Source organism: Elephas maximus, chromosome 17 (genome assembly GCF_024166365.1).
Source record: "Elephas maximus indicus isolate mEleMax1 chromosome 17, mEleMax1 primary haplotype, whole genome shotgun sequence".
Lineage (NCBI taxonomy): Eukaryota > Metazoa > Chordata > Mammalia > Proboscidea > Elephantidae > Elephas > Elephas maximus.
In genome coordinates this window covers 18,629,805-18,642,385 of record NC_064835.1, presented here as the reverse complement: position 1 = coordinate 18,642,385, position 12,581 = coordinate 18,629,805, and the positions used below count along the sequence as shown (strand labels likewise).

The following is a 12,581-nucleotide window of genomic DNA, read 5'->3' as shown; positions in this document are numbered from 1 at the left end:
TCTAAATCTGATTTTATGGAAACAGAATGATTATCACCTCTAAAATTACATGAGAGTAATAAAAACTGAAGCCAAATGAAGCATCACCATCTTGATAAAAGACTTCAATTAAAAGTAGATTTTAAGTCTCTTGGTTTGAAACTTCTGAAATTCTGTCTCAGTTGGAAATTATGTCATTCCTCACAAATTGACAATATTTGTCTGATGACAATCTCTTCCCCAAACAACTCAACTTACCACAACTTGGAGAAGAATGGATATAGGAAATCATTCTTCTGTAAATGAGTTTATCCTTGAGGGATTAACAGATGAGCCAGGGCTTCAAATCCCCCTCTTTCTCCTGTTCCTCTTCATCTACATCATCTCCATGGCAGGAAACTTGGGCTTAGTTTTTTTAATCAATATCAGTTCTCAGCTTCACACCCCCATGTATTATTTTCTCAGTAATTTGTCCTTCATAGATCTCTGCTACTCTTCTGTCATAATCCCCAAGATGTTGGTGAACTTCATGTCAGAGAAGAATTTCACCTCCTTTCCTGAGTGCATGGTCCAGCTCTTTTTCTTCTGCTTCTTTGGTATTGATGACTCTTACATGTTGACAGCTATGGCATATGACCGTTATGTTGCCATCTGTAACCCCTTGCTCTACAATATCACCATGTCCCACAGAGTCTGTTTTCTACTCATCACTGTTGTGTATATAGTAGGGGCTATTGGGGGTTTGGTTCACACCAGCTACATATCTAGTCGTTCCTTCTGTGGAACCAATGTCATTCACCATTACTTCTGTGACATCCTTCCTCTTCTGAGTATCTCTTGCTCAAGAGATTACACCAAGGAGCTTTTGGTGATGATTTTGGTTTCATTCAATGTATTCATATGTGCTATAGCTATCTTCCTCTCTTATGCCTTCATCCTTTCCAGCATCCTATGTATCCACTCAGCTGAAGGCAGGGCCAAAGCCTTCAGTACCTGCAGCTCCCACCTTGCCGCTGTTGGACTCTTGTATGGCTCCACCATCTTCATGTATTTCAAACCACCATCTGTCAGTGACACAACCCAGGAGAAGGTGGCCTCTGTGTTTTATACCACAGTGATTCCCATGCTTAATCCCCTGATCTACAGCTTAAGGAACAAAGATGTCAAGGAAGCCCTGAAAAAGATTCTGACTAATGGGATATTCTCCAAGACTTTGTAGAAAAAGCACTACTAAAAATAGCTTTTATTTTGTCTTTTGTTTATGGTTATTTGTGAGAGTGGCTAATTACTTTCAAGTCCAGCCACAATAATATAAACTTCAATGTCTGTACTGTTTATTTTTGAGATCCTTATTTCCTTGTTTAGTGCCTTTCTTCCAACACAATGTTCTGCTGCTACTCGTAAGGTTTTCATTGGTTAATTATTTTCAGAAGTAGAATGCTGAGTCCTTCTTCCTAGTCATTCAAAAGCAAAGATGTCAGCTTGAAGACTAAGGTGCCCTTGACCCAAGCCATGGTATTTTCAGTTGCATCATATACATGTGAAAGCTAGAAAATGAATAAGGGAGATCGAAGAAGAATTGATGCCTTTGAATTGTGGTGTTGGTGAAGAATATTGAATATACCATGGACTGCCAAAGAACGAACAAATCTGTCTTGGAAGAAGTAAAACCAGAATGCTTCTTAGAAGCAAGGGTGGCAAGACTACTTCTTACATACTTTGGATACATTGTCAGGAGGGATCAGCCCCTGGAGAAGGACATCATGCTTGGTAAAGTACAGGGTCAGGGGAAAGGGGGAGACCTTCAACAAGACGGATTGACACAGTGGCTGCAACAATGGGCTCAAGTATAACAAAGATTGTTAGAATGGAGCAGAACTGGGCAGCATTTCATTCTGTGGTACACAGGGTCACTATGAGTCGGAGCTGAATCGACGGCACCTAACAACAGTAACTTTCAACACACAGATTCCTTTCATTCTTCCTAACCTCTTAGTCACTAATGGAACAGTCTTCGTACTTCCTAGCTTGCTGTCTTCTCACCTACTGGTCTAAGCTTAGGTAGCTTTTTTCTTCCTTTCTGCTTTTACTTCAGATCCCTTCCTTTGTGTAATTGTTCTTAAATGAAGACTCCTGATCAAATATAGAATAAAATTTTAAGATATAATAGTGAGTGAATGTGTAACTCCCCTCAGAAATGTTTGCATTTTAATACACTACAGGGTTCTGAAATGAACAACTCTTAAAAATTCAAGGAAATTTAATTTCTAGTAAACAAGAAACATAGTATCCTCATAAGATTTCCAGACATTGTTATAACCATTGAAGATAAGATCTATCTTGTGACAGTCTGAAATGGAGTGAAGATTGAGGTAGGGACTACCAGAAAGAGACAAAATGATTTTTAATTGTTATTTTAATTTTTATGTAGCATCTTTTTTTTCCCAGCTTGTTGCATCCTTTGATGTATATTTCTTCCTGTGGAATCTCAAGATTACCTCCTCTAGAATGATGTCCTTAGTTGTCTACTATCTAAAAAAACTATCTAGTCTCTAATTATTCAGAATAAATTCTGATCTTCACTACATCATTACAATTCATTCATTCATTCAATAATTAATTACTGGGCAACTATGTGCCAGACACTGCTCAAGATGCTGTGGATACAATAATGCACAAAAGCAGACAAAAATCTCTACCCTCATGAATAGCAAATAATGAAGACATGAACAAGACTTTGTTATATAGACAAGGGTATAACAGTTATATAATAAACTAAAGCAGAGAAGGGGGTTAATGTGCTGAAGTAGCAGAGGTTTGCTCTCTAAACACAAAGATTAGATGCTAAGAAAGATGATATTTGTGTAGAAATCTGATGGAGGTGAGAATCAAACTATGTGTTTTTCCAAAAGAAGAAAATTTCAGGCAGAGAAATAGCAAATGCTGTCTCTAAAGCAGGAGTACCTTCAGTCACATTTAAGGAAGAAAGCTGGAAAGTGTGCTCAGAGCAGAGATCAAGGGCAGAGTGATAGTTGGTGATATTGGAAAGATAGTTGGATGAGGTGGTACAGATCTTGTAGGGCTTCACAGGAAAATTTAACAGCTTTGATTTTCATTGTAAGTGAAAAGAGAAACCATTGGAGGCTTTGGATAGAAAAGTGACTTGATTTTATTCATGTGAAATAGAACTGTTCTGCCTCTGTTCACTGAAAAGGCCTAAAAGTAATGAAATTCAAGCAATAAAAACAATACTTATTGCCCAATGGCATTTGATTTCTAGATATCATTACCCACTAAAGGAAACCAGAGCTTCATGGAAAAATGATAGACCCCAAAATGGGACATGAAAAATTAAAGATGAGTCTGGAACATCTTAACATTCCATAAAGTAAGTGCCCAAGACTTATGGAAATGCATCAAAGGGACAATTAGCTTCCTATGAAGGAACTCCTATTGGCCATAATTAGGACAATAGGAGCATGAAAATGAATATTAGGAATGGCTTGTAGAATTCATAAGTCCATACTAAGAAAAGGTATTAGGGTAGAAGAACAATGCAGGCACAAACTCTTAAAGTATTACTTATTAATAACAAAGGGAAAACAGGCATCCTTAAAATGATAAAATTTGGTGAAAACCATCTAAAACAAGTTATTAAAGTTAACCACCAATAACAGGACACATTGACATCATGTGTCTTCTGATGTGATTTTCTGAAAAGAACACAGTATCACCTATGTAGTCATCTGGGAGAAAAAAAAAGCTTAATTTGAATCTCATGATAGGCAAAAAATAAGACAACTCCAAAATGAGAGAAAACTGTAAAATAACTGACCGTGGTTCTTTTGAATGACAATATCACAAAAGACAGAAAACATCTAGGAATAACTAGTTAATTAATACAGATTAAAGAGACATAACAACTAAGTGACATACTTGATTAAATTCTGGCTTTAAAAAGAAATGTAGTACATTATTGGGACAAGTGAGTAAATTTGAATGTAGATTATATATTCAAGTATACAATTGCATCAATGGTAAATTGTCTGAGTCTGATAATTGTATAGTGGTTATGTAGAATATCTCCATTCTAAGGAGACATGTACTGAAGTATTTAGGGATAAAGCATCCTGATTTCTGTACCCATCTCTCAAATGGTACAGTCTACATGTATCTAAGGATATGTGTTTGTGTATGTGTGAGTGTGCATGTGTGTTAATGCATGTACTCACCTATGTAGGGGGTGTGGTGTGGAGAGAGGGAAAAACAAATATGGCAAAATGTTAATATTTGGTAAATACAGGTAAAGAATATGTAGATGATCATTGATCTAATCTTGCAATTTTTCTAAAGATTTTAATTTATTCACAATAATAAACAGAAGACAATATAATCACTCTGCTCTACTCCAAATGAAATCTGGTATAATATGTCTGAAATTAGGGAGATAAGTAAGGAATCTATTACATTCATCCAGGAGAGAGATGAATTTGGCTTTGTCTAGGGTAGGAACAGAGGAGGCAGTGAAAAGAGGTGGGAGTCTAGATACGTTCTGAATATTAAGAGATTATTATTAGTTGGTGGATAGGGTGTGGGCTGTTAAAGAAAGAGAATAATAGAAAATGACTCTCAGCAACTGGAATGATAGAGCTGCAATTTCCAAAAATATGGAAGACTGTAGAAGGAACTGGTGTGGTCATACATATGATTACCCACATGTAACGATCATGTCTTTCTTACAAAAACAAAGAGTTTTGTATATTTTAATTGTATATCAGCTCAAATAACTAAAAAAAAAAATTGAAAAATAAAAATTATTCTAGATTTCAAGAAAGAGATCAAACAGTACCAAAAGAACTAAGGAAGGTGAGAAGATTATGGCTGATGATAGTCTAAGTTGCACACAGGAATGTGTTACTCAAATAGTTTTTATATTCAACATGGAGCTCTTCTCCTGCAAGCAGATTGGGATCAAAACTAGGCTAAATACATAAAAGATGGACCAATATCGAAAACAGGAGAAAGATAAAATTGAAATAACGTACTCTCTTTCTATTGTTTTGGGTCTTCAGTCAAAGGAATCGGGGAAAACCATTGTACTGGGATGTAGGAGATCAGGACTAGTCTGCTCCAAAATAGCTCTGCAGTCAAACTTGGGTAACAGTACGTATCTTTGGGATTTAGATTATTTATTTTCTGTAAATTCTGTAAGTTTTGTTCTTTCTTCCAGAGTCCTAGGAACAAATATACCCATCTTCTACCCTATGAATTCATAGAACCCTCAACTTAGCATTTGTAACACTTTTTGCAATAGTAATTTAACACAACACTGACAATATTTGGGTAATGTCTGTCCACTTTTCTATGACAACAGCAAACAAACTCATTGCAAGGGCTCAATAGCAGAATTGGGATAAAAGAGGACAGGATCAGTGAACTTGAAGACAGAGCAAGAGAAATTAGTCAATCTGAACAACATGGAGGAAATAGACTGAAAAAAAATTAGAGTAAAAAGGACTGAGGAACAATATCAAAAGATCTAATATTTATGGCATTGGAGTCCCAGAAGGCAAGAACAAAGATTGTGGGGTTGAAAAATGTCAAAGAAACACTGGATAAATTATTTTCCAAATTTAGCAAAAGATTTATACGTACAGATTGTAAAAGCTGAGTGAACTATAAACCCAAATGATCACACAACATAATATACCATAGTGAAACTTCAGAAATTAAAGACAAAGAAAAATTGTTAAAGACAATTAGTGAAATGGCACGTTACTCAGAGGGCAACAACAATTTGAAGGACAACACATTTCTCCTCAGAAACCATGGCTGCCAGAAGAAAGTATCACTGCATTTTTCAAGTGCTGAAAGAAAATTACTGTCAGCCTAAAATTCTATACCCCATGAAAATCACTTTCAGAAATGAAGTGAAAATCAAGAGATTGTCAGACCAAGGCATATAAAAGAATTTCTTACCAACAGACCTACCCTAAAAGAATAGCTAAAGGAAGTTTTTAAAGCAAAATGAAGATGATAAAAGAAGAAAATTTGGAACATCAGGAATGGAGGAAGAACAAGAGGAATGGTAAAATAATGCATAAATATAATAGACTCCCTTTTGCATTTTGTAAACTGTGTTACCAAAAGTAAAAATTATTGCCTGGTGTCAAAATTAATTTGTGTAGATGAAATATTTAAGACAAATATAAAGGATGGAAGTTAAAGGAATCTAAATGGAGATAAGGTTTCTACATTTCATTCCAAGTGGTATAATGTCAAAGAAACACAAGTAAATTGTGATAAAATATCTAAGTGTAATGCGATATCAAGAGCATCTCCAGAGGGGGAAAAAAAAGGGAGAGAGAAAAAAAAAAAAAGGAACACAGCTATACTAAACAAACAAACAAAAAACTATAGATAGATCAAAATAGAATTCTAAAATACATGTGTGTAACCTGCAGGAAGTCAGAAAAGGAAAATATAGTTATGACAAGTAGAGGACATAATCAGAAAACAATAAAACAACAGTCTTTGTCACTAACATATGAATAATTACAGTAATTGTATTTAGAAACACCATAAAGTAAAAAGTGATTTTTGACAAAAGCAAAAAGCAGTACAATGGGGAAAGGATAGCTTTTTCAACAATAGGTGCTAGAACAATTGCATTAGGTAATCCATAGGGTAAAAAAGTGAATATCAACCCAAACCTAACAAGTTATACAAAAGTTAACTCAAAATGAATCATAGATTTAAATGAAAAATATAAAATTATAAAACTTTTAGTGGAAATTACAGGAAAAATTCTTTAAGATTTCAGGCTAGGCAAAGAGTTCTTAGACATAACACCAAAAGCACAATCTATAACAAAAAATACTAAACACTACTTAGTGAAAATTAAAAACTTCTGCTTTGTGAAAGACCTGTTAAGCAGGTGAAAAGACAAACTACAGAATGAGAGAAAATATTTACAAACCACACATGTGAAAGTAGATTTATATCTAGAATATATACAAAGTATTCTCAGAACTAAGTAGTTTTTTTTTTAATCCAAATTAAAAAAATAAAATAAAAGAAGTTAAGATACATTTTACCAAAAAGGTCCACTGATGACTAATAAACACAGGGATAGAAATTTAACAACAGCTCAAGCAATTGCAGTCATGGGCATTTATCCAGAGAAATGAAAATTTATGTCCAACAAAAACCTGGACACAAATGTTCGTAGCAGCTTTATTAATAATAGACAAAAACTGGAAATATCCCAAATGTCCTTCAATGGGTCAATGATTAAACAAACCATGATACAGCCATACAATGAGTCCTACTCGGCAAAAAAAGGAACGGACTATTGATAGATCAAACAGCTTGAAGAGATCTCAAGGGTATTATGCTGAGTGGAACAAAAAAAAAGCCGATTTCAAAAGGTTACATACAGTATAATTCTATTCATATAACATTCTTGAAATGAGAAAATTATAGAACTGGGGAAAATAATAGTGGTTGCCAGTTATAATGGGTTGTATTGTGCCCCCCAAAAATATGTGTCAACTTGGTTAGGCCATGTGTGGTTGTCCTCTGTTTTGTGACTTTCTTACATGTTATAAGCCATAATCTCTGCCTGTGATTAAAAGGATTAGGGTGGGATGTAACACTCTTGCTCAGGTCACCTCTCTGATCTAACTAACGTCAAGGGAATTTTCCTGGAGTGTGGCCTGCACCATCTTTTATCTTACAAGAGATAAAAGGAACGGCAAGCAAGCAGAGAGTTGGGGACTTCATACCACCAAGAAAGCAGCTCCGGGAGCAGAGTGTGACCTTTGGACCTGAGGTTCCTGCACTGATATGCTCCCAGTCCATGGGAAGATTGATGACAAAGACATTCCTCCAGAGCCAATAGAGAGAGAAAAAGCCTTTCCCTGGAGCTGATGACCTGAATTTAGACCTGTAGCCTACTAGACAGTGAGAGAATAAATTTGTCTTTGTTAAAGCCATCCTCTTGTGGTACTTCTGTTATAGCAGCACTAGATGACCAAGACACCAGGGATTAGGGTTACAGGGTAGAGAGTAGGGAGTGGATGTGCATCAATAAAGAAGCAGAACAAGGGACTTTCTTTGTGGTGATGGAACTGTTCTGTATCGTGATTGTCGTGGTGGTTACATGAATCTGCACGTGTTGATGAAATCACACAAGGGAGGAATAGTAGAATAAATATTTCAGAAGACAAAACCAATGATGTGGAAAGCAACTTATGCAATTCTCCTGCAACACATCTCAGATAAAAACATGACTTGGGAAATGCGAAAGGAAAATAAAGAGTTAAGAATGCATTCCATAAGATGGAACATCTTCCTAATAGAAATTACAGAAAGAATGGAAGAGGAATATAGAGGGGAATCAGTAAATATGAAAAGAAACACAAATGCTAGAAGGAAACATTCAAGATGGAAAGCTCGAAACTTTAGTTTGGAAAAAAAAAAAGAAAAAAAATTTTTTTCTTTTTTAGTTTGGAAGAGACCATCAAATGCAGAGCAGAAATAATGAAACAAAAAAGTGACACAACTAGTCATGAACTCCAAGATGAGGAGAGCATTTTCCAAGCCTCCAGAGAAATAACATGCTATCTACCAAGGAATGTGAATTAGACTGACATCATACTTCTATTAGCAACACCATGACCCATCAGTTACTATGGCAAAGGCTACAGGTGCATAATGAAATGTATGTTCAATCCAGGATTTTATTTCCAGCCCAACTATTATCACCTTGTCATTCTCTGAATGTAAAACACTAAAATATAAAATTAGCTAGAAGATACACAAAAGAGGCAGCCTTCTGAAGAATTATTCAGATAAAGAGGAAAATAAAATGAAAGTTAACAAAAAATGATACAGAAAACATTATTTTAAATTAAAACCCATGTAAGAAGTACAGAGATACAGACAGAGCCTTCAAACTTTATTACACTAAGCAAATATTGGATATAAATTAAGCATTCAACTTCAGAAAATAGAAAACTAACAAGAAAAATAAGGTCACTAAATAAAAATAAAATCAGGAAATTATCAATTAGAAATTAAATTTTAATAGACTTGATAAATAAGACAAATAGTCTCATGTGTTCTCTTAAAAAAATAATAACAAAGCTCAAGCAGAAATTACCAAGGAAAAATGTAGGTAAATAACTTTAGAAATCAGAAAAGCAATATAATTACAAATACAGTAAAGACTGGAAAATGCATGAGGGCATAGTATGTACATAAAGAATTTGAGATGAATGGTTTTAAATACAAATATAAATTTCCAAAAATGACAAAAATGAGGAATATTTGAAATAACTGGTAATTGTTAAAGAAATAAGAATTTGAGCCCTGGTGGTACAGCAGTTAAGAGCTTGGCTGCTCACCAAAAGATCAGCAGTTTGAACCCACCAGGATGTGGGGCACTTCTAATCTGTCCTATAGCGTCACTATGAGTCAGAATCAACTCAACAGCAATGGAATTAATCAGAATGACAACCCCAGAAAAGGCAGCTTTGGATTTTTCATATGTGATTTCTAGCAAAACTTCAACGGACAGATAATTCCTTCATTATTTACATTCTTCCCAGGCAGGGAAAAAATATGAAAAATTCCTTTGTCAGCACTATAAGCATTTCATAACTCTGAAATTAAAACAGGACTGTCTTAGTCATCTAGTGCTGCTATAACAAAAATACCACAAATGGATACCTTTAACAAAGAGAAGTTTATTCTGTCACAGTCCAGTAGGCTAGAAGTCCAAATTCAGTACTCCAGCTCCAGGGGAAGGCTTTCTCTCTGTCTGCTCTGGAGGAAGGCCCTCCTGATGCATGTCTTCTCTTGGTCTGGGAGCAACTCAGTGCAGGAACCTCAGGTCCAAAGGACGCCCCTGGCACTGCTTTCTTGGTGGTATGAGGTCTGCAACTCTCTACTTGCTTCCCTTTCCTTTTATCTCTTGAGAGATAAAAGGTGGTGCAGACCACACTCCAAGGAAACTTCCTTTACATTGGATCAGGGATATGGCCTGAGCAAGGGTGTTACATCCAACCCTAATCCTTTTTAACAACATACAGAGATTATGATTCGTAATACGTACGAAAATCACAAAACGGAGGACAACCATACATGGCCTGACCTAGTTGACATATATTTTGGGGGGACACAATTCAATCCATTACAAGGACAATGTACAAAGAGAAAAATAAGAGAAAGAACAAATAGCCATCATTTGTATTCATGAATATAGATAAAATACTAAATAAAATAATATGTATTATCTTAAAATATATTTATTCTACAACGCAATGAAGTTTCAAAATTGAAAAAAAAAAAAAAGTCCGTCAAAACAATTTATTACATTAATAGACACCAAAAAGTCTTTTGATAAAGGTTGAAAATCTGTTTTTAATCTTAGCAGACAGCCATATCAGAAATTTACTAGGAACACCAAGCTTAATATAAACAACACATTTAACATGAAACCTTTAAGAGATTCTCACTATATCAGGAAGAAGAATGTAGGTTGATTACTTATTAATGTTTATTACTATTATATTTATATTTATTGTTATACTACATTCTATTTGTATATAAATTAAGTATAAATATGCTAAATAGGAAAATATAAATTAAGTAAGAGCAATAACTGTTCTACTCCTGATGGCATTCAAATAAAAATAAGTACACAAAATTCTGGGTATATTTTTACTAAATCATTTGTTGCAAATGATATTATGTATTTATTTAATATATAAGGAGCCCTGTTGGTGCAATGGTTAAGCACTTGGCTACTAACTGAACCCACCCAGCCCATCTGTGGAAGAAAGACCTGGCCACCTGCTCCCAGAAAGATTCCAGCCTAGAAAACTCAATGGGGCAGTTCTATTCTGTAACAAATGGGGTTGCCATGAGTAAAAAAGTGACCCGACAGCACCAACCAACAAGAATTTAACATATAATGTCAAAAATCGATTCGACAGCACCTAGGAACAGCAATTTAATATATATGTATTTTTTTTCTTTTTATATATTTATAAGAGTCCTGGTGGTGCAGTGGTTAAGAGCTATGGCAAGCTATGGCTGCTAACCAAAAAGCCAGCAGATAAATCTACCAGCTTCCCCTTGGAAACCCTGTGGAGCAGTTCTACTCTGTCCTATGAGTGCACTACTTGACAGCAATGAGTTTTTGTTGTTGTTGTTTTTGTTTTATATGTACGTATTATATTTAAGGAAACTCTGATGGCTTAGTGGTTAAGGGCTAAGGCTGCTAAGCAAAAGATCAGCAGTTCAAATCCACCAGGCGCTCCTTGGAAACTCTATGGGGCGGCTCTACTCTGTCCTATAGGGTTGCTATGGAGTCAAAATCAACTTGAAAGCAGCGAGTTTTTTTTTTAGAGTTATTATATTTAACGTCTTAGCAGATATGATATGACACTAGCACAGTGATCTGCACATATAAGAACTCAATACATTTAACTCAGGTTAAAGTTGTACTTACAAGGTGTTTGTAATAAAACTCACATTTTGAATTTTACCAAGTTCAAGAGTAAAACATTTGCATAAGTAGATCAAGAAAATCACTGAAATAATTTTCAGGAAATTGAGTTCTGTGTTCAGGAAACATTGTTTAAAAAAGAAGTATTGTTTTAAAAAGTTTAAAAAACTGCTTTTTTGTGAACATATGCAAATAGCTTCTGAAAAAGTGATTAAATTCTATATGCTCTATAGTTTATGAGAAAAATTGGATAAGCGAGAGTAGAACCAAATTGTTAATAACAAATTGATCTGAGCTGTTCAATACTATCAATTCATTGTTTAAATGCCCCCTTACTATCTACTCAGAAACCCTGGTGGCTAGTGGTTAAGTGCTATGGCTGCTAACCAAAAGGTCAGCAGTTCGAATCCACCAGGTGTTCGCTGGAAACTCTAAGGGGCAGTTCTATTGTGTCCTGTAGCGTCACTATAAGTCAGAATGGACTCGACAGCAATGGGTTTTTCTTGTTGGTTTATTATCTACTCAACCTTGTATACCTGGGAAATCCTTTATAGTTATTTTTTTCTATAACAAATTCTCTCTCTCTCCAAACAATAACAAAAATTATAATAAAGTGATTAGTACAGCATTTCGATTGTAAAAGATGACCACTAATAGATGTAGAAACCAAGCCAAGTATTAGAAGCTAATTCTTGTTCAAAGCATCAATGACCTTGGAACCAAAGTCAAAAGCAACATTTCTTTTTCTCCCTTATTCATGTATAAATTCTTATTGACTTGAGCATTTTGAGGTTTAATAAGGAAAGCCTTTGTCATGGATTGAATTATGTCCCCCAAAAAATGTGTGTATCAACTTTGTTAGGCCATGGCTCCTGGTATTCTGTGGTTGTGCTCCATTTTGTGATTGTAATTTTATGTTAAAGAGGATTGGGGTGGGATTTACGAGGTCACATCCCTGATCCAATGTAAAGGGAGTTTCCCTGAGGTGTGGCCTGCACCATTTTTATCTCTTTTAAGAGATAAAAAGAAAGGGAAGCCAGCAGAGAGTGGGACCTCATACCACCAAATAAGCAGTGCCAGGAGC

General features: G+C 35.2%; 1 protein-coding gene across 1 annotated transcript; it reads left to right on the top strand.

Annotated features, from left to right (window-relative positions):
* The first annotated feature begins 253 nt into the window (after positions 1 to 253).
* LOC126061023 (olfactory receptor 8D2-like) lies at positions 254 to 1,198 on the top strand. Its single transcript, XM_049857410.1, has one exon. The coding sequence runs from the start codon at positions 254 to 256 to the stop codon at positions 1,196 to 1,198; it is 945 nt and encodes a 314-aa protein (XP_049713367.1).
* The last annotated feature ends 11,383 nt before the right edge of the window (positions 1,199 to 12,581 follow it).